General features: G+C 42.5%; 1 protein-coding gene across 2 annotated transcripts; it reads left to right on the plus strand.

Annotated features, from left to right (window-relative positions):
* The first annotated feature begins 5,056 nt into the window (after positions 1-5,056).
* Positions 5,057-21,779, plus strand: LOC146682062 (protein NLRC3-like). 2 transcript variants are annotated; one of them, XM_085448461.1, is made up of 5 exons: positions 5,731-7,389; positions 9,457-9,630; positions 15,605-15,802; positions 20,462-20,635; positions 21,311-21,779. In XM_085448461.1, exons 1-5 carry the CDS (start codon positions 5,804-5,806, stop codon positions 21,318-21,320), a joined length of 2,142 nt encoding a protein of 713 aa, XP_085304587.1. In that variant the 5' UTR covers positions 5,731-5,803; the 3' UTR covers positions 21,321-21,779. The 2 variants fall into 2 exon arrangements, with proteins under 2 accessions (XP_085304588.1, XP_085304587.1); XM_085448462.1 differs by lacking the exons at positions 15,605-15,802; positions 20,462-20,635; positions 21,311-21,779 and adding an exon at positions 5,057-5,499 and having other exon boundaries at positions 5,604-7,389; positions 9,457-9,634.
* The last annotated feature ends 611 nt before the right edge of the window (positions 21,780-22,390 follow it).

Raw genomic sequence — 22,390 nt, forward strand, 5'->3', positions numbered from 1 at the left:
TCCTCTGTGTTTAGGGAGGAGCAGTGAAAGTGAAAGTGTTGATCCTCCGAGCAGCAGGAGGAGGAAGGTGGAGCTGAGGCAGGCGAGTGTTAACATGAATATGTTTCTTCTTATGACATAAAATAATTCCACGCTGTTCGTGTCTGTGGGTGAAACGTGAGGCCGGTCGGCTCCTCTGAGCGCTGGTTTCCTGTAAGTAGAGAGGAAGTGAGTTTAGCTGAGAGAGCAGGAGGAGAGTGAGAGCTGTGCTGAGGCAGGTGAGTGTTAACACCGCTCTGACATTACTGTGTCTCTGTGGCGGGAACAACAGGCTCCGTCAGTGGAGGCAAAAATAATCAGACTTTGGTTTTTCAAAGGAAACTACTTTATGTTGGGAGAAGCCGCGCGCTCATTGGATAACGGCTTGTCCATCTCAGGTTATTAGCCAATGAGCGCGCAGGTTCACAGTAAGACCCGCCCTTATCACGACTGGTTCTAAAACTAAAATGGCGACAGAAACTCTGTGAGTGGAGTTCAGGCTGACTTTATGAAAGTGCGACGTTTGAGCCACTTCCTGTTCTCAGTCCCGGCGTCCTGATCACCGAGGTTTCTGTTGCTCTGATGTCTGATATTGATTATATCGGTAAACAGGCTGTAGGCAGAAACATCAGGTCTGATCTGAAAATCCCTTCAGAAACAAACTTTAAGAGTTTTATGTCCGTGAGGCTGTAAAACTGTAACGTGTCCTGTGATCTATAAACACTCTGTGATGAATAATCTGAAGTCATTTTGAGCCTGACAGTAGTTTCCTGTCACAGAGCAGAAGCTGCAGGAATTTTTGGCACCTTTATATTTAATTTATTCCAAAATAAATCAATAAAGGTAGAAAAGAACTCTCAGTGACATTAAAAATCTATTTTTAAAGACAGATGTGACCAAGTGCAACAAATATAAGATGAGATGTTTACAGATATTTGAAGTATTGATCATATGTAGAACACAGAGCAGGTCCAATAACAGAGTCATCCTGCTCACAAACAGCAGTTTGGTTTCATGAGCTCACTTCCTGCAGTGATCCTCAGCTTCTCTCCAAAGGAGCCGTAACATGTGGGCTCCTCACCATGATGATGATCCCAAACACACTGAGTTCCTTCATCCACCTGATCATGTACTTATTAAATAATGTGATGGTTTTGGTGTTTTTTAAAGACTTTGAGCCTCTAAAATAACTGGTTTGGACTTTAGGGCCAAAGCTCCAACATTAGAAAGCCGTCAGTGTGATGCTTCCAGTACAACAGCACCTCTGAGTGTGTGTGTTTACCTCTCAGACTAACTCCACCCTGACATCAAGAAGATGGAGGAAGAGGACGGAGCAGCATCCAGCTGTGTGTCTGTGAGGAGTGACGGGGTTACACAAACACCTCCACCTTACAGTCATGGACCTGCAGCAATAATGTAAGAACACTACTAACTTTATTAGTCATTTCAACATAACCATGACAGAATCATTGATCTGTGATTGGTTCAAACTGTTTGATCGGAGTTTGATTTTTATTGACTTGTTTTCTTGCTAAGATCTGAACTCTGTAAGTTTAAGTGAAGTCAGTGCAGCAGAATCAGAGAGAAGAGCTGAGAACAAACTGAGTTCATTCAGAGACAGAAAAACTGGCTGATGATTGGCTGACCTGTCAGCGTTATGAGGCAGACACAATATCACAGAGGGATCAGCTGATCATATGGCTGTCAGAGAGAACTGATCAGTTATTGATGTTTGTGTTTGCAGAGGTCAGAGGTCACAGTCTCCAGTATCCAGCTGTGTGTCTGTGAGGAGTGACTGGTCCAGAGAAATATTTCCTCCATATTTCAGTCATGAACCTGCACCAACAATGTTCTTCAATCATGGAGCTCAGCTGACCATGTAAGAGATCTGCTGACTCAGAGTTCAAAGGTTGTTTCTATAAATGTTCTGCCAGTGACATCATAACTTAACCTCACACTGGTCTGTGTATGAAGTATCATTTAGTGGCAGTTGTTAAAGTTGTATAATGATGATGGTAGTTTGGGGTGTATTTTCCTGCTGATGCAAATGCATCTACTTTGCCCTTTGTCTGGTGCTTTGGACAAAGACGTCCAATGAAACTCAGAACAATACAGTTTGCACCACCAGCAGGCAGAGGAAGTGGCTGACATCCAGAAATCCTACCAGTGGCTGAACAAAGCTGGACTGAAAGACAGCACAGAGGCACTAATCATGGCAGCACAGGAACAAGCTCCGAGCACAAGACCCATAGAGCCCGGGGTCTACATGGCTCTTTTTGGGGGGGTTGTGTTGTATTAATAGTGACTTTGTTTCTTTGGACCAAAATCTTTTGTTTTTCAGTTCAGTTGCAACATTGACTAACACTAATGCAGGGGTCGGCAACCTGCGGCTCTTTAGTCCTTACAGTGCGGCTCCTCGTGGTTTGGGAAAATAAATTAGAAGTATTTAGCTGAAGTGTATTTTATTTATGTTCTTTTTTAACTTGTAGTTCTAAATTGGAAGATTATTGTGATATTGAAATATAAAAATAAAATTATATTTTTTATTTTTTCATTGTTCAAATAAGCGTCACACTCGTGGAAGCCGGTGTACCCGCCGAAACGCCGTGCATTTATCGAGACTTTCAGCCCCAGGTAGGCCAATTATGGATCTTCGGATCCACATTATGTCAGCAGCTGTTCTCCACCGTGAACTATGTTAAAAACAAACACCGCTCACGCCTCACAGACGACAGCTTACAGTCCTGTAAAGATGAAAGTGACTTCGTACAGCCCCGACCTGCAGACGCTGTGTGCAGAGGTTCAGGAGCAGAAGTCCCGTTGTAAACATATCACGGCAGACCCGACGATGTTTGCATGAACACGCTTTTCAGCTTCTCTTTATTGACCGCTTTTCACACACGGTTGCTGTACGCACACAGCCGGCTGTAGCTTTGCAGCTCACAGCCCGACACACAACAGCACAGACGTTAAGGCGGCGAGGCGTGATTGCCGCTCAGGTGCGTCCACCTCGCCGCTGCAGACCACGCCCCGCCACACACATTAACCAGGTAAAATACATATTTAGGCAGAATTTTGCAAATATCTATTTTTCATCTTTCAGCAGCATAGAGCTTTTTTTCCAATTGTTTTTTAAAAGTCAGCTCAAGGCTCCAAAAGCCCAAAGGAGATATAAGGGTGGCGGCTCACAGCAGCTTTTGTTTGCTACATCATTTTAGTTCAGCTGGGTGTCTTTCCTTTTGTTATATTTCTTTAAGAGTTCAAATGTGTTCATTACATAAATAACCTGTAATTTTCTCTGTAGCACTTCATGGATTTCATAAGCAACACACCTTAGTTGTTCATACAAAGCATAAAGGTAAAAACAGTATATACAGTGTTATCTTCATTCTAGATGTCAAAAAGTATTTGTGGCTCCCAGTGTTTTCTTTTGCGTGGAAACTGGCTCCAAATGGCTCTTTGGGTCCTGAAGGTTGCTGACCCCTGACCTAATGGTATATTTTTTTTAGCTGGATCGTTCTATAAAAACATGAATCAAATCTGAGAAAAGTTTCCACCTGACCTGTTGAATGTTATTGAAGCCAGAAGTTTGCCTTCATACTGTGTTTCTTGCATGCCTTTTGTGGTGTACTAATTGATGTGAAATGAATGCAATGTGGTTGTATTTGCAGAGGTCAGAGGTCACAGTCTCCAGCATCCAGCTGTGTGTCTGTGAGGAGTGACTGGTCCAGAAACACACCTCTATATTTCAGTCATGAACCTGCAGCAACAATGTTCTTCAATCATGGAGCTCAGCTGACCATGTAAGAGAGCTGCTGACTCAGAGTTCAAAGGTTGTTTCTATAAATGTTCTACCAGTGACATCATAAATGATTCCTAATGGTGGTCCGGGTACGATAATGCTAGTATCAATCGTAGTAGTAATGCAATCCAAGGTAATGATTTCTTCTCTGTTGCTGTGAACGTCTCTGCAGCCGTCTGTACTCTAATCTGAGACAACTATTACTGACAGAAACCATCACATCATCCAGTTTGTGTGTTTGCAGCTGCTTAAAAGATTTTAAACAGATTAATCAGTAATTCATGTGTTTGTGTTTGCAGAGGTCAGAGGTCACAGTCTCCAGCATCCAGCTGTGTGTCTGTGAGGAGTGACTGGTCCAAAAACACACCTCCACAATTCAGTCATGAACCTGCAGCAACAATGTTCTTCAATCATGGAGCTCAGCTGACCATGTAAGAGAGCTGCTGACTCATTTACGGGTGTTTGAAATTCTGTGACCACTTTGTAATTTTAGTTTATATTTTTAAAGTGTTTTTATTTGTAGTTGCCTGTATTTTTATTACACTGTGTGTAACGTGGTGGTTTGTGCTGTTTGGGATTGTTTTGGTGTATTTGTGTCAGAACATCAGATAAATGATTTCATCACATTTTAAAAGAAAGTATCAGGATAATAATCTGAACTGAGTCATCAGAAATAGAAAGATGGTCTCAACAGGCCACTGAGCTGATCTCCAAAGAAATGCAGAAGATTGAAGAGTCCGAGGCTGTTTATTTGTCACAGGCATCGTCATACACGTACAACACAGTGAAATGTGCTGAGCTGCTCCTGTGACTGGACAAAACATTAGAAACAATCATTAAATGAAATAATGAAACATTGTGCAGATGTAATGTTAAAGTGCTTTGTGCCACATTAGCACAGCATGTACTGACAGAGCAGTGCAAGCAGAACAAAGCAAATGAGCAAAGTGATGTAAACAGAGTAACTGAACAGAGTGAGCAGAGTAATATCAGCAGTAATGAAGCAGCAGGATCAGTGTAGCAGCGTGTGACGTCATAATGAATCAGGTATGATCTGAAATATGACAGTGAGACAAGAACATGATGTAAGGTCCTGTTTAAACCCTGATGGTGATGCTATGAGGGGAGCATGTTCTGATTTAGGACTTGGATGGTCTGAGGATAGAAGCTCCTCTCTGTTTGTGTCCTGATGGTGCAGAAGCTTCTGCCTGATTGGCTCTGTGATGAAGGCTTTTACTGTGGAGTTTGTAGGCTGATCACTCTGTGTTTAATAAGACAGGCAGGAACAGCAAAGGAAACTTGGATTCTGAACTCAAACACAAGTTTCTCCACTTTGACTTTTCTCTGTGACCATCAGAGCTTCTGCACAGTGTCATCAAATCTGGATGTTTGTCACTGACAGTCAATGATTTTAGTGATAAAGAAATGTGTTCACAGAGGGAGGAAGAGGAAGAGGAGTGGTGTCTGTGAGGAGGAGCAGCTGTCCTGCTGTGCTTTGTGTCAGGACGTCCTGAAGGATCCAGTCTCTACCAGCTGTGGACACTGGTTCTGCAGACAGTGCATCTCCTCATACTGGGACCAGTCTGCTTCATCAGGAGACTGGTCCTGTCCCCAGTGTGGAGAAAGATCCAGAAGCAGAGCTGGACTGCAGACAGCCAGTCAGAGCAGCTGTGTACAAAGTAAGACTGAACATCTGTCTGCTGATGGACTCATTTCTGAAAACTGGACTTCTTGTTGTTGTTCAGACATTGAAGAGTTTTCTTTCTGTTTTTCTTTCTTTCAGCAGATGTTGGTCTGCAGGAGGTTTTAGATGAACATAAGATCAGTCTGAGGAGGAGATGTGAACGTGTGACTGAAGGAAGTGATGAAACAGGAAGTAGAACCCTCCTCAACAGGATCTACACTGAGCTCTACATCACAGAGGGACAGAGTGAAGAGGTTCATAGCCAACATGAGGTGAGGCAGCTGGAGACAGCTTCCAAGATGGACGCCCTCCATGACACTCCAATCAGGTGCCAGGACATCTTTAAAGCCTTACCTGACCAACAGAGACCCATCAGAGTGGTTCTGACCAACGGCGTGGCTGGTGTTGGAAAAACCTTCTCAGTGCAGAAGTTCACTCTGGACTGGGCAGAGGGCTTGGAGAACCAACATGTCAGTGTGGTGGTTCTGCTTTCATTCAGGGAGCTGAACCTGATCAGAGAGGAGCAGTACAGTCTTCTGGAGCTGCTCCATGTTTTCCATCCAACATTAGAGAAGGTCACAGCAGAGAAGCTGGCTGTCTCTCAGCTTTTGTTCATCTTTGACGGCCTGGATGAAAGCAGACTTTCATTGGATTTCACCAACAGGAAGCTGCTGTCTGATGTCACACAGAAGTCATCAGTCAGCCAGCTGCTGACAAACCTCATCCAGGGGAATCTGCTTCCCTCGGCTCTCGTCTGGATAACTTCCCGACCTGCAGCGGCCAATCAGATCCCTCCTACATGTGTTGACAGGCTAACAGAAGTACGAGGCTTCACTGACGCCCAGAAGGAGGAGTACTTCAGGAGGAGATTCAGTGATGAAGAGCTGTCCAGCAGAATCATCTCCCACATGAAGACATCCAGGAGCCTCCACATCATGTGTAGAATCCCAGTCTTCTGCTGGATCACTGCTACAGTTCTGGAGCACATGTTGACTACAGAGCAGAGAGGAGAGCTGCCCAAGACCCTGACTGACATGTACTCACACTTCCTGCTGGTTCAGACAAAGAGGAAGAAGAACAAGTACCACGAGGGACATGAGACGAGTCCACAGGAGCTGACGGAGGCTGACAGGGAAGTTCTTCTGAAGCTGGGGAGGCTGGCGTTTGAACATCTGGAGAAAGGAAACATCATGTTCTACCAAGAAGACCTGGAGCAGTGTGGTCTGGATGTGACAGAGGCCTCGGTGTACTCAGGAGTTTGTACAGAGATCTTCAAAAGAGAGTGTGTGATCTTCCAGAAACCAGTCTACTGCTTTGTTCATCTGAGCATCCAGGAGTTTCTGGCTGCAGTCTACATGTTCCACTGTTTCACCAACAGGAAGTCAGAGGTGCTGAAGGACTTCTTGGGAAAAAAATACAAAGAGTCATCTCTGGATGATTTTTTGATGGAAACACTAACAAAATCCTTCAGGAGTAAAAATGGTCGTCTGGACCTGTTTGTCCGCTTCCTTCATGGCCTCTGTCTGGAGTCCAACCAGAGACTCTTAGGAGGTCTGCTGGGTCAGACAGAGAACAGTCCAGAAACCATCCAGAGAGTCATCAAGAATCTCAAAGAAAGGAAGACAAAATCCTCTCCTGACAGAAGCATCAACATCTTCCACTGTCTGATGGAGATGAACGACATCTTATTATCTCAGGAGATCCAAGAGTTCCTGAAGTCAGAGAACAAATCAAAGAAACTCTCTGAGATCCACTGCTCAGCTCTGGCCTTCATGCTGCAGATGTCAGAGGAGGTTCTGGATGAGTTGGACCTGAAGAAGTACAACACAACAAAGGAGGGACGACTGAGACTGATTCCAGCTGTGAGGAACTTCAGAAAGGCTCGGTGAGTCCAAATGTGATCATTAATATTATCAGTTGGTGATAGTTTAGTTACTCAGTCATAAACTGCAATCATTTCTTATTTGAGGTCACACTAGGGCTGCCACAAACGATTATTTTTGTGATTATTTGACTAATCAGATCAAAAATAAAACATACAGCTTATTGCACCAGCATGCATCTGCTGTTATATAACTATCATTAGCTTACAGCTTAGAGTTTTTAAGGTATGTGCTAACTAAAAATAAAGACCAGATGATAGTTTATTAAACTTTTAATGAAATTTGCAGATTGTAGCAACAAACAGAAAGGCCCCCAAAATGTGTGCCGAGTTCTTCAGTGTGATTTCTCCACGGTGAAAGCACACTGTGCTCCACATAGTTATGAAGATCTTTGTTAACCACATTAGCTTCACATTAGTAACTTTGTCCTCGACAGCTCGGCCATCTTCAGAACCTGCCCAGGAATTGAACTGCACATGTGCACTGGCTCCAGACGTGGGGTTGTCCTGCATAGTCAGTGGTGTCAGTAGATCATTAAGTAAAATAATATGTAACTAGATTCCTTTGAAAGAGCAACCATGGACGACAAAGCTGGGCGGAGTGCTCTAAGACACCAAATGAGCAAATGTTTGCTGACCTGTATCAGTGATCACCTTTTTGTTGGCCTGGTCCCCCAGTCCTCCCACTCCCCCCGGTCCTCGGTGGATGCTGTCACTTCCTCTGACACTGGCTCACCATTTATGTTGTGTCAAAAATCAAACGTGAAGATCTAATTTACTCTAAACTCTCTGACTGTTACTAATATAGTCATAAAATATGCAACAACCACTGGAGATGGAGATGAAGCTTCAACTTGCAGAAAATAGTTTATTAAAATCAGTTTGAATAAACCCAAGGCTCAGAGCAAAAGAGACAAAAGCGCCCCCAAGTGGTCAGACAATAGACGAACAGAATAAACCCTATCAAAGACAAACACGCTGGAAGCATCTTTTCTAACACTCCAGTATTTATTAGCATTTATTATAAATTTATTGTGACTTTGAAGACGTTCAGTGTTTCCTTTGGTATAACGGAGGTCTGACTACAGTCCAGTAAACACACTGATTAGGATTATAGATTAAACTGCAGTAATACTTTCACAGTGTGCAGTGATGCACAGGTCCGAGTGGTTTTACACTGAAATTCTCAACAACAGGAAACTATAAGAATTTGTTACTCTAATAATAAACATAGAAGAAGAAAAAATTTTTCATTTAGAGTTGATGAATATAAATGAATTTGAACTTTACAAACCAATCAAAGACAAACTGATCCATGTGAGTTTATAACAATATTCAAAGGCTGCTGCTGGACACAGACAGGTAACATCATTTTGACTTGCTGTCACCTGGATCTGGAGTCATAAACACTGAAGCGCTGAACATTAATACAAGTCTGTTTCTGCCAACTAGTGATAAACCTGCAGACTAATGGCTCAGAAAGCTAAAACGAGCCAATCATTTCTGTGTTTAGTTCCCCTGAAATCAGATGTGATATCAGCAGCTCTGAGTTCATTCATCATTATTGTCCAGTGATGAGATTTCTGCTCCGTTTGGTGACAGTCCGCAGATTTTTCCTGAGTGTGGACGTGAACAGTCGTACCTGACAGCAGCAGGTAGCAAACAGAGATCGTCTTTCCAGCTGGAACTCTTCACTGAGCTGAGCTCATTCAAAATGTTCTGGATTCAAGACAGGAAACAGTCCACATGTGTGTCTTCACTCTGACTCTGGATCAGATCTCAGTGACAGACTGTGGACATTATGGAAGCCTAAATGTGACGCCATCTTCCTCCTTCATCTGCAGATTAAAGCCAAACAAAGATTCTCATTAAAAGTCTGCAGGTCTGAGAGAGACTCAATCGTTGTGTCATGTCAAACACAGTAAGAGGAGCTGAAGCACAGATGTGAAGAGCAGATGTTCATCAGATTATGACCTCACTCTGTTTTGTCTTCATATACATTCAGTCTGTGTTTATAATGCAGACTTTCTGCTTTTATAATAACACATTTTGTATTTTCTATGATCACAGACTGGCTGACTGTGGACTCTCAGGGACTCATTGTGAAGTTGTGGCCTCGGCTCTGAAGTCCATCCCCTCCCATCTGACAGAACTGGACATGAGTAAGAACAAGCTGCAGGATTCAGGCGTGAAGCTTCTGTGTGCTGGACTGGAGAGTCCAAACTGTCGACTGGAGACTCTGAGGTGAGTTCACTGACTGCAGCTGTTGTTGTTTTTCTATATTTCTGATCTTTGATATTTGAAACGTTCTTTAGTTCCTAAATGTTCAGGATGTGTCTGAAGACAAATGTGAAGAAGTTTGAGTGCTTTCAGAAATGTTGTGTCTTTCCAAACGACTGAACAACAGTTTTTCCTCTTGGCTCCAAATAGAAGTGACAGACTTGAGCAGCGTTCATTTAAAGGCTGACAGAAGAGGAGTGGTGACGGGGAGATGTTTGTCAGGACAGCTTTTCAGCCTCCACAGGTTCATGTTGTGCTCCATCAGTCAGTGAAGATGAAGTCAGTACTGGTGAGGCTGTAGAGTGTGTGAGGGATGTGAATGAGGCTGTTGGAGATCTGATGATAGCAGATAAAAACAGGCTGCAGAGACTTTGAGCTTGTGTGGAAACAGACAGAGAAAAGAAAGACATGAATGTCAAAGCTAATAAAGGTGAAGTTAGGAGCTGTGATGATGTTCATGTATCAGAAGCTGATCGGGCTGCTACAGAGACGACCCACACAGCTGCTGTGGTGAGGTTTGTGTTAAAGCAGAGGAACACAGGCCCACACATGACAGCAAAGCAGGTTTCAGGCTCTGTGAGAGGATTTCAAACAGAAGCTGGAGAAGAGAAAGGACTACAGAAAGAAGGCAGCTGAGACCAGTCCAAGTGTTTCCATGGAGCCCAGTCTAACATTCATTCATACACTAACGTACAGAAGTGAACGGGAAAATGAATCCATAGTTTCAAATGTAGAAACAGTTCTCAGTTCATTTACAGAGTTTAATACAGTTCATGAGGAAATGTTCAAAACAGCAGCTGAGAAGAAATCTGCTTCACAAAGTTGGATCCAATTCCAATAGTTTGTGATGCACTTGAACGCAGCGTGAGCAGTTCACTGCCTAACCCCACAGAGACTGTCAGTCTGGACTTTTCTTTATTTCTATTGGCTGTCAGTGAGATTTCAGAGCAATCAGAGACTGTGGGTCTGTGTATGAAGTATAATTCATGTGCAGTTGTTGAAGTTGTAGAATGAGAAATGGCAGTTTGGGGTATTTCCTGCTTTCATTGTCCTGCTTGTGCTGATGAAAATGTTTATTGACGTGTGAATTCATTCTTCAACGCTCGATTCTGCCTGAACAACGTGAAAACTTTGCTTTTCTTTGTGTAACACAATTCAAAGCACTGAAGCATCGACTTCTTTCATTATTACACAACAGCAGACTGGTGTCTAATAAACAGTGAATGATGCAGAAACAGATGTTTGAAGCTGTTCTTGGAGTCCACTGAGAGAGAGAGAGCTGTGCAGGCAGGAACAGCCAAAGTCAGAGAGAATTCATGAGCATATTTATCAAACGTGAAGCAGAGTTTGGATCTTCTTTTGCTGCTGCTTCACTCAGTTTTGGTTGGAGACAGATGAAACCTGCAGCTTCAGGATCTGTGAGCTGTCCACTTTCAGCCCCGACGGCGTGTCCGTGTACGTGCCGTCGAGTGAACGATCCACGCTCTGTGTTTCCATCTTTGTGTGTTTAGCTGCTCTCATTTACTGTTTTATCTGTTTGCTGCTTGTTGAAATAGTTTGTGAGCTTTAACCTGAGATTCTGGCAAAATACATTTATATGAAACATCGATTCAGGATTGAATGAATCAACATCGTTTTATTCAAATTAAAACCATTTAAATGGGAACATGAATTTTTTACAGCCGCCTCTAATGCTGGGTAATGTCAGCTGGTCCATGTGCAGCTGGCTGTGAGGCTCAGGGAGCGTCTACAAAGTGCAACACTGAAAGAACATCATCCATAAATATTGAGTAATAACTGGACTCTCATACAGCGAGACTCAAATGCCTTTAAACATCAGCTTATCCTGCTGATCCAAGTCCAACACTGAGTTTGTAAAAACATGTTTGTCAATCATTTTGTTTGGTTTCTGAGGAAAATGATTCAATAACTTGCTGCTAATACACAACATTTCATCATATTTCCTCATAACCCTCTTTTGTCTGACCATTTGATCCCATTTGAATTTGCAATAAAGGATCCACAGAGTTTGGTGACAATAATGACAGTAGATGTTTGTGTGAAAGTGCTGGAAGCAAATGAGTGTGTGATGTTCTTTCAGTGTTGCACTTTGTAGACGCTCCCTGAGCACTGGTCTCACAGCCAGCTGCACATAGAGACCAGTGTTGTTAGTCCAGGTCAGAAGATGACTTGTTGGAATGAAAATGAGCTTGTAGTTTGTCTGCTTTAATAATGTGACTGGAAAAAGGTGTTGGACTTCAAATATGTCCATTTCTGTCACACTTCACCTTTAAAAGTGAAGCCATGTGGTTCCTGGAAGGAAAAACACGACTTTTTCAAGTCTTTGTCCTGTTTTTATGAGAAATGTACGACTTTAATGTTTTTTTTTCTATACTCAATTTTTATTATAATTTACAACATTGCAACTTGTACTTGTCGATGTTCACAAGTAGGACAGTTACAGGAACTGCAATGCAGAAATCTAGATTAAAATAAGAACTGCAATTAGGAAGCACAAAACAAAACCCAAGCAAACAAACAAACAAACAGACAACAACATAACAAAAAGAAAACAAAACAAAAACTTTATGTAATATTAAATAACTTGTGACAAACTTAGCCGTAAATGGACAAAACGAAACAGACCTATGCTAAATTATTGAAACAGTAAAGCATGTATGGGTCGCCAACGCTCAGTAAACAATTCTCTCTGAATCTGCAGAGCAGATGTTATTTCCTCCATCTGGTAAATTTCTCTTGCTTTATCAATCCACATATTATATGAAGGTGGGTCAAGATTCAGCCATTTAATAGTGATACACTTTAGTGCTGCTGTAAGATTCTTAAGAGATACGTTTTATTGTTTCCCGCAAAACCCTTTGGTAAGACTCCTAAAATGACTAACTGTTGGTCTTTTGTTAATGGTTGTTGGAAAACTGTACTGAGGACTTTAAATATGTCATTCCAAAGTGAGCAGATTTTTGGGCATGACCAGAATATATGTGAGTGGGTTCCTAAAGAAGTACCACAATTTCGCCAGCAGGTGTCAGGATTTGTAGGCTTCATTTTGGCAATTATCTCTGGGGTTCTAAAATATCTCATGACCACCTTCCATTTAAATTCTCTCCACAGCCCAGAATTAGTCACCAGATGGGCTTCACCGAACACCTCTTCCCAGGTGTCCTCTGAGATTTGAGTGCCAGTCTCAGCTTCCCACCTTGCCTTAATATCCAAAGTTGCATTTGTATTGAAACTCATAAATGTGTTATAAAAATGACTGATTAATTTTGGGGAGGAATGACTTTGAAATGTTTTTAGAAATATTTCCTCAATGGGTGAGGGCTCCAAAACTTGCCTCCATTCTTTATGTTTTGTCAAAAAGCTTCTTAGCTGCAGAAATCTAAAAAAGTCAGAAGAAGGAAGCCGAAACTGACCTCAACTGTTCAAATGAGCTCAGGTGCCCATTCCTCACAACATGACAAAGTTTATGAAGCCCGCTATGTGACCATGCTCTGAAGCCAGAGTCTTCCACAATAGGAGAAAAACCCTGCAGGGAGGAGAGCCTTGATAACATTGAAATTTCTTTTGGAAGACCAAATGATTGTTTGTTTCTACGCCAAATCTTTAGTGTGACCCTCGTCCGTTCCCCCATATGCACATTTTTAATTGAAATGTTAGAACAAAGCAGGGATTCCAATGATCTTTCGCACATTGTCTTCTCAATGTTTAGCCACTGAGTTTCAGACAAATCCCGCACCCATACAGTCAGGGGTCTCATGAGCTGCCCAGAAATAATATTTCAGGTTTGGAACAGCCAATCCCCCCTGCAGGTTTGACAGTTTTAATGTTTGGAACTTGATCATCCCTCATGTGTATTTAGTCTCTGTGTCGCGTCATCTGTGTTCCCACCCTCCATATTTTCATGCCCAGTCTTTTGTATTCTTAGCCATAGCTTTCTGTGTCTTCATGATTTATTATAGTATTAGTTCCCCAGTTTAGTTCTCTTCACTGTGATTCTGCCTTGTTTGATGTCTTCAGCCGAAATAAAGGCTCGCTTTTCGTTCAAAACTCAGTTTCATGTCTGCGCCAGTGTCTGCGCCTGAGTCCTCCACACACTCTCCATACGGTCAGCCACTGCGACCGTGACACTAAACTACATGCTGTGTGCAGCCACTCTCCTGAGCCTGTATTATATACACAGCGGTTACAATGACAAACTGAATACAATCTCATATCTACAAAACAGGCTGAGTCAAAGTTGCAGCTACGCTTATGGACATGGAGAAAAAACAGGCGAGTTATCAGCTCACCAGCTACGACTAAGAACAGCTAACCAACTATCCTTGAGATCTACAATGACCAGGGAATAAGGTCTACAGACAACCAAACTATCCTTGAGATCCACAATGATTTCAATAAGGTGTTTGATATTCCCTCCTTGGGAGAAGATGCGATCGCTAGTCTGGAGGAACCTGTCTCTAATGTTGGAATTGAAACGGCCGTACGGAGCATGCAGTCTGGAAAATCTGCTGCCCCGACGGGTATCCATCTGATTTTTTCATAAAGTTTTCTGACCGACTGAATTCACTGTTAAAATCAACTTTTGAAGAATCCTTCCTCTCACAGTCGTTGCCTCCAACAATGCATCAAGCAGTGATGTGTTTAATTGTAAAACAGGAAAAAGACCATTTAGATTGTCGTTCATGTCGTTTAATATCTTTGTTCAACACAGACACCAAGATCCTGGCTCAAGTGTTGGCCCGTCGCTTACACAAGTATTTGTCCTCCATTATTTCACCAGACGGGCTTTATTAGGCACTCTTTGTTGAACATTAGAGCTCTATTAAATATCATTTATACCCATGTTAAAGGTGATACATTGGAAACTGTAATTTGGCTTGACGCAGAAAAGGCGTTGGATCGGGTGAGATGGGATTTTTTTTTTTTTATACGCTTTAATTTTGTATCTTGGATAAAAGTATTGTATTGCTCCCCTCTAACAGCCGTCCAGACTAACAATAATCTGCCCCCCAGGACAGGGATGCCCTCTGTCTCCTTTTTGCCATTGAACCGCTAGCTGTTGCTCTGAGACAATGTGTTGGTGTTGAGAGAAAACATCGAGGGGGTATCGAACATGAAGTCTCTCTTTATGCCGACGACATGATTTTATTTATTTCCAACCCATCGAACAGCCTCCGCAAACTTTTGGATAGACTTACAATAATAATAATAATAATACGTTTTATTTATAGGCGCCTTTAAGAGCCTCAAGGTCACCTTAATGCATACTTAAGGAATTTGGGACAATTTCTGGATATAAAGTGAATTTTGGGAAGAGCGAGGCAAAGTCTATCTGTACGACAACTGGGGAGTTTTGTGTATTTTAGCCCCTTTTAAACCCAGCTATAACAAGTTTAAGTACTCGGGCATCTGGGTGACAAGAAAACCACAAAGACTTGTATAAAACTATCTTCCTTTATTGTCGAAGCTTAAAGAGGATTTTGGAAAACGTGAGTTTTGCCTCTTTATATTTATGGTGGGGATGCAGAACAAGGAGCAAAGATGAATGTGATGCTGAATCAGCAGAAGACTTGGACTCATTTGATTCCAGCTTTGATATCATTGATTTCAATATGTCCATTTCTGTCACACTTCACCTTTAAAAGTGAAGCCATGTGGTTCCTGGAAGGAAAAACACGACTTTTTCAAGTCTTTGTCCTGTTTTTATGAGAAATGTACGACTTTAATGTGAAACATTCAGAGTTTTTTCTCTTGTTGTGTTTGTTTGAAGCTGCTTCCTGTTGGCTTCAGCTGTTTGGAGTTTCCATTTTCTAAACTTCTACATTCTGAAGCTTCTTCAGCTCTGAACAGATGATGAAACACTGAATGATTTCAAGCACTTTGTCTAATAAACTTACATCTTTCATTCTTTATACAGATTGAGGAACTGTGGTTTGTCAGAGATCAGCTGTGATTATCTGGCAGCAGCACTGAAGTCCAACCCCTCCCATCTGAGACAGCTGGACCTGAGTAATGACTCCTCTTGGTCTTCGACTAAGAACAACCTGCAGGATCCAGGAGTGAAGCATCTGTGTGGTTTCCTGGAGAGTCCAGGATGTAAACTTGAAACTCTGAGGTCAGTCAGCATGTTTTAGTTGTGCTGAGATGAATATGATGTGAAAGTTGTGCTGACACTAAACTGCAGACATCAGGCTGATATTATACTGATCCACACTGAGGATCTTCATGGTAAAGTCTGTTTTCTTCTTCTCTGGTTTAGTCCATTGACTGCAGCAGAACAATGTTCACATTTCAAACAGTGATACTCAACGTATGGCCCGCGGCCCACACGCGGCCTGCCCACCTTTCCTGATTCAGAGAGAGGGGACCCTGATTAACTGTGTAGCTTCTTCCTCACAGTTCTAAGTATCAGACACAACAATGAATAATCCACAGCTGACTGTCTTTAGCAGGTCAAAGGTCACGGCACACAGCAGACAGTCAGAAATATTCTAACTCTGATCATTTATCAGTTGTGACACTGTGAGACTTGATCAGAGGTGTGATCATCACAGCAGAGGCCTTTGTGTCAAAGTCACTGAGGATCAAACAGAAACACATGAAGCAGATTTTCCTCTTCTGGCTTTTTATAGCAGATAACCTTCAATATATTCTGCAGTCGATCAAAAACTGAAGCAAACCATGAAGCAACATGTGAACATGAGCTGATGCTGCTGAAGTGAAGCAAAGTTACAGAGGTTTGATTACAGACACAGCTGAGAGTTTGTAATCTGTCATCATTTTAAAAAGTTTCCATGGAACAGCAGAAATGAGGCTTTACTGTCAGAGGCCGACAGCACTGAACACAACAGCAGACTGGTGGCTAATAAACAGTGAATGATGCAGAAACAGATGTTTGAAGCTGTTCTTGGAGTACACTGAGAGAGAGAGAGCTGTGCAGGCAGGAACAGCCAAAGTCAGAGAGAATTCATGAGCATATTTATCAAACGTGAAGCAGAGTTTGGATCTTCTTTTGCTGCTGCTTCACTCAGTTTTGGTTGGAGACAGATGAAACCTGCAGCTTCAGGATCTGTGAGCTGTCCACTTTCAGCCCCGACGGCGTGTCCGTGTACGTGCCGTCGAGTGAACGATCCACGCTCTGTGTTTCCATCTTTGTGTGTTTAGCTGCTCTCATTTACTGTTTTATCTGTTTGCTGCTTGTTGAAATAGTTTGTGAGCTTTAACCTGAGATTCTGGCAAAATACATTTATATTAAACATCGATTCAGGATTGAATGAATCAACATCGTTTTATTCAAATTAAAACCATTTAAATGGGAACATGAATTTTTTACAGCCGCCTCTAATGCTGGGTAATGTCAGCTGGTCCATGTGCAGCTGGCTGTGAGGCTCAGGGAGCGTCTACAAAGTGCAACACTGAAAGAACATCATCCATAAATATTGAGTAAGAACTGGACTCTCATACAGCGAGACTCAAATGCCTTTAAACATCAGCTTATCCTGCTGATCCAAGTCCAACACTGAGTTTGTAAAAACATGTTTGTCAATCATTTTGTTTGGTTTCTGAGGAAAAAGATTCAATAAGTTGCTGCTAATACACAACATTTCATCATATTTCCTCATAACCCTCTTTTGTCTGACCATTTGATCCCATTTGAATTTGCAATAAAGGATCCACAGAGTTTGGTGACAATAATGACAGTAGATGTTTGTGTGAAAGTGCTGGAAGCAAATGAGTGTGTGATGTTCTTTCAGTGTTGCACTTTGTAGACGCTCCCTGAGCACTGGTCTCACAGCCAGCTGCACATAGAGACCAGTGTTGTTAGTCCAGGTCAGAAGATGACTTGTTGGAATGAAAATGAGCTTGTAGTTTGTCTGCTTTAATAATGTGACTGGAAAAAGGTGTTGGACTTCAAATATGTCCATTTCTGTCACACTTCACCTTTAAAAGTGAAGCCATGTGGTTCCTGGAAGGAAAAACACGACTTTTTCAAGTCTTTGTCCTGTTTTTATGAGAAATGTACGACTTTAATGTGAAACATTCAGAGTTTTTTCTCTTGTTGTGTTTGTTTGAAGCTGCTTCCTGTTGGCTTCAGCTGTTTGGAGTTTCCATTTTCTAAACTTCTACATTCTGAACCTTCTTCAGCTCTGAACAGATGATGAAACACTGAATGATTTCAAGCACTTTGTCTAATAAACTTACATCTTTCATTCTTTATACAGATTGGAGAGCTGTGGTTTGTCAGAGATCAGCTGTGATTATCTGGCAGCAGCACTGAAGTCCAACCCCTCCCATCTGAGACAGCTGAACCTGTTCAACAACAACAAGCTGCAGGATCCAGGAGTGAAGCATCTGTGTGGTTTCCTGGAGAGTCCAGGATGTAAACTTGAAACTCTGGGGTCAGTCAGCATGTTTTAGTTGTGCTGAGATGAATATGATGTGAAAGTTGTGCTGACACTAAACTGCAGACATCAGGCTGATATTATACTGATCCACACTGAGGATCTTCATGGTAAAGTCTGTTTTCTTCTTCTCTGGTTTAGTCCATTGACTGCAGCAGACCAATGTTCACATTTCAAACCTTCAAAGAAGAAGAAAAATCCTCCACTGGAAAATTCACTGTGAAACTCTCAAACTCTTCATTGCACCTTAAAGTCTGTCTGACACTGAAATCCAAAGCAAAATGTGCGTTTGCTTTACAGACAGCAGTCCAACACAAACATACACACATCATCCAAAACACAGTCCAACATCCAAATCTCCTCCACTGCCAGCATGAATGATGGGAAAGAGAAGGAGGAACACTCTGACATTCAGGGTTAGAATGAGTTTCATCAAGCAGACTGTGAAGATCAAAGCTGCATTAGAAAGCTTACATGAATGAATGAGTGGACAGAAGTGGACAGAGATCATCTGAAGCACTTCAAAGGCTTTAAATCAGCACATTTCTCTTTATTCTTTATCAACTCTGTTAGTTTCTCTCAGTTTTCTGTGGAATGAAGCTAACAGCAGGCTAATAAGATGCTGACCAATAGGTTTCTATTAAAGGTTGTAATTTGTATATGAAAAAGTGCTTTGGCTCAGCAGGGATCAGCTTACAGGTAGAATACAGCTGCTGGATGGGATTAGCATGTCATAGCTATCTACCAAACTGCTAACTGGGGGATTTCAGGCCATCTATGGATCATTTTTGCTAACTGTTTATTCAGCTTAGGCTCACAGGGCTGCAGCCTGTGCCCTAGCTGTCATAGGGCAAGAGGCGTGGTCCACCTGCACAGGTGAGCAGTCCATCACAGGGCCAACAGAGAGCGACAGAGAAGCACTCCCTCACATCCACACCTACAGCCAATGTAGAAGCACCAATGAACCTAAGCAGCATTTCATTGGACTGTGGGAGAACATCCAACCTCCACAGAAAGGCCCAGCTGACCAACAAGCTTCAACCTACAACCTTCTTGCTCTAAGGCACTAGTGCTAACCACTTTTGCCCATTTCAGCCCAAATCCTGCATCTTCCTGTTTCTGACTCCAGGCCAGCTCCACTAACACTTTCTCATCAGACACTGCCACCTAGTGGAGGAAGTCTTAGTTCCATTTGAAGCTTCAGATTACAGTTAGTTCCTTTACAAAGAGGTGGAGGTGGTGGGGCCACAGCACCATCATCACTGAGTGCCATAGGACACTTAACCTTTGTTTCCATATGCTGGGAACTTCCTGTTGTTCCCAGGAGGACTGGAAAATGTGTGAAAATCTCCCAGTCAGTTCCTCACAGCACACTTCAATCATTTCCCTCCCACAGCATCAGGACCAGGGCTTTTTCTCTCTTTGGTCCCACTAAGAGATTTCCACACAAACACCTCATCAGTGGGACTCTCAGAGCTACCAGCCCTTTGCTACAATCACAAAGCTCTTCATTGAAATCAATGATATCAAAGCTGGAATCAAATGAGTCCAAGTCTTCTGCTGATTCAGCATCACATTCATCTTTGCTCCTTGTTCTGCATCCCCACCATGGACTTCATTCCTTTCCAAGCCAGCCTTGAGTGTCCTTTATTCAGCTCATCCTCTGCTTTACTTTTACACCTGATTTTAGCTGCTTTATCTCTCTTTCAACAGGTTTCTGTGCCTCAATCTTTTTCTTCTCTCCCTCATAACAAGACAGCTTCTTCTGCCTGAGAACATGTTGGAGTGATTTACTAATCCAGGGCTGCTTATTGGGGAAAATACTTCCTGTTTCCAAAGTAATCCCCATTTTTCCCAGAAAGAAATGTCAGTAGAAATCGATGATCTAAGTGAGAACATGAGCCTTTCAAAAGTCCCAGTGGGTGCAGTCAAAGCAGTCCCTCAGTCCCAGTATCGAGTCTTTGGTCCAGACTGGAACAACTGTGTGCCCAGTTTGAGCTCTCTTCAGTGCTGTGACCTGACAGACCCAGAGGGGCCATCACATCACATTTAGAAGCTCCCCTGATGGAGCCACAACACATGTCCAATACTTAGTCTGTCTTGTTGGACCAACTGGAAGAAATGATTCAAGGACTTAGTCACAGAACAGAGATTCAAATCTCCAAAATCCAACTGGCTGCATCAGGACATATAGTCTGAAACTCTGCACAGTTTCCTGTTTGAAGCTGCTTCCTGTTGGCTTCAGCTGTTTGGAGTTTCCATTTTCTAAACTTCTACATTCTGAAGCTTCTTCAGCTCTGAACAGATGATGAAACACTGAATGATTTCAAGCACTTTGTCTAATAAACTTACATCTTTCATTCTTTATACAGATTGAAGAGCTGTGGTTTGTCAAAGATCAGCTGTGATTATCTGGCAGCAGCACTGAAGTCCAACCCCTCCCATCTGAGACAGCTGTACCTGTACTACAACAACCTGAAGGATCCAGATGTGAAGCAGCTGTCTGATCTTCAGCAGAGTCCAGACTACAGACTGGAGACTCTGAGGTCAGTAGAGTGATGGAGTGAGTGGGTGGTGCTGTCAGCAGTATTGTACTAAACACAGTCAGTATGAAACAAAGATCCAGTGTTTCCTGTAAAGCTGCAGCTTCTCAGTGAAGCTGTGAGAGGAGAACGGTGACAGGCTTCAGGATTGGACACAAACACTTCCTGTTTCTCACCTTTATGGTCACCATAGTAACGGCTGACACGCTCTGATCAAACACTGTCAACAGCCAATCAGCTCTCTGAACAAAGCAGCACGCAGACCAATGACTGCATTGATTTCCAAGTTTAAAGCAGTGAAGAACACAGTCTGTAGGTGAGGAAGAATTTAGTGAGAGCAGATGTTTGGATGGAATTCCTCCAGTTAACAGCTGGAACCGTCCATCTGGATTGTTGGGCTTGTTGTTGGGGTTCCTACAGAGCTCAGAGTGGACACACCAAGGTTCTTCTAATGAATGAAAGTCCAAACTCAAACTAGGAGGGAAAAACATTTTCAGCAACTTCAATAAAAATCCAAAGATTAGAAAAAGTGAAGCAACAATGAGTCCTAGTACAGTCCCAGCACTGACGTCCCTGCTGCTCTTTATACTGGATGTGCTGCATCACTGACTGACAGCTGATGAAGAGTCTCTGGAAACACTCGTTTATCTCCTCTGCTCTTCCTCCTTCTCTCTGCAGGTGGAGGTGATGATGGTAAACAGGACGGTGTGTGTGCTGAGAGAGGAGCAGCTGTGTCCTGATGATCCAGAGAGGTTGAAGCAGCAGCAGCTTGTGTGTAGAGACGCTCTGACTGGGCCATGTTACTGGGAGGTGGAGAGGAGAGCTTCATCCAGCAGTGACTGACAGAGGAATGAAGTGCAGATGACTGTCAGTGCTGCAGAGTGAACTGCTCTGAGAACAGCTCCACTGTCAGACACAATGTAGAGTCCAGCATCAGCCCTGTGTGTCCCTCTGGATCTGACAGAGGATCATCAGTGTATCTGGACTGCTCTGCTGCTGCTCTGTCCTTCTACAGTCTCTGCACAGTCTCTGTCTCACTCTGGAAAGATTTTACAACTTGTTGTAATTACAGAACGTTAATATAATATTCAAACATGTGATCTTCTCTTTATTTCTGAATCTTTACCAAATAAAGAAAAACCAAACTAACAAACAGAAGCTGTCGTGTCCTTTTTCACCACATCTGTGAATCTTTTCTGTGTTTTTCCTCTTTTCCTCCTTCCTGCAGCTCCATCTTCATCATTCTGTGTCCAGTATATGTGAACACGTCCAAAGCATCTGAGCCTCATGTTACCCGTTTGTGTGAGTTACGCCTGTCGTTGTGTTGTGGTGTATAAATAAGGGGCAGGAGACAGCGCTGGATCTCTGAGTTCTTTACTCTCAATTTCTGCAACATCTGCAATATATAGAAATGCAAACCTGTGAGCTGTGTGTGTTGTGCGTCTGCTCGGCCACCTCTCCTCCGGCCGTGCTGGAAGCAGCTGTGCGTTTGACAGTTTTATCGACTCGACAATAATCGAACAAATTAAATGTTCAAAAATATCAACTTAAGCACTTCAAAGTCAACAAAAAGCTTAAAACAATGAAATAATATTTCACTGACAAAACAACAGCTCATAAGAACGATACACAAAATAATACAGAAACAAACAAATAAAAGTTATTAACCAGGATCCATGTTTTTGTCACAAACACTGAATCAGCTGATTCACTCTTTATGTTTCTGAGTTTGTTTTGTGATTATAGTTCTGGTTTCTG

This window comes from Copadichromis virginalis, linkage group LG23 (genome assembly GCF_057382275.1).
Source record: "Copadichromis virginalis isolate Kocher_CV1m ecotype Utaka linkage group LG23, C_Virginalis_male_GT1.1, whole genome shotgun sequence".
In the NCBI taxonomy this organism is placed as follows: domain Eukaryota; kingdom Metazoa; phylum Chordata; class Actinopteri; order Cichliformes; family Cichlidae; genus Copadichromis; species Copadichromis virginalis.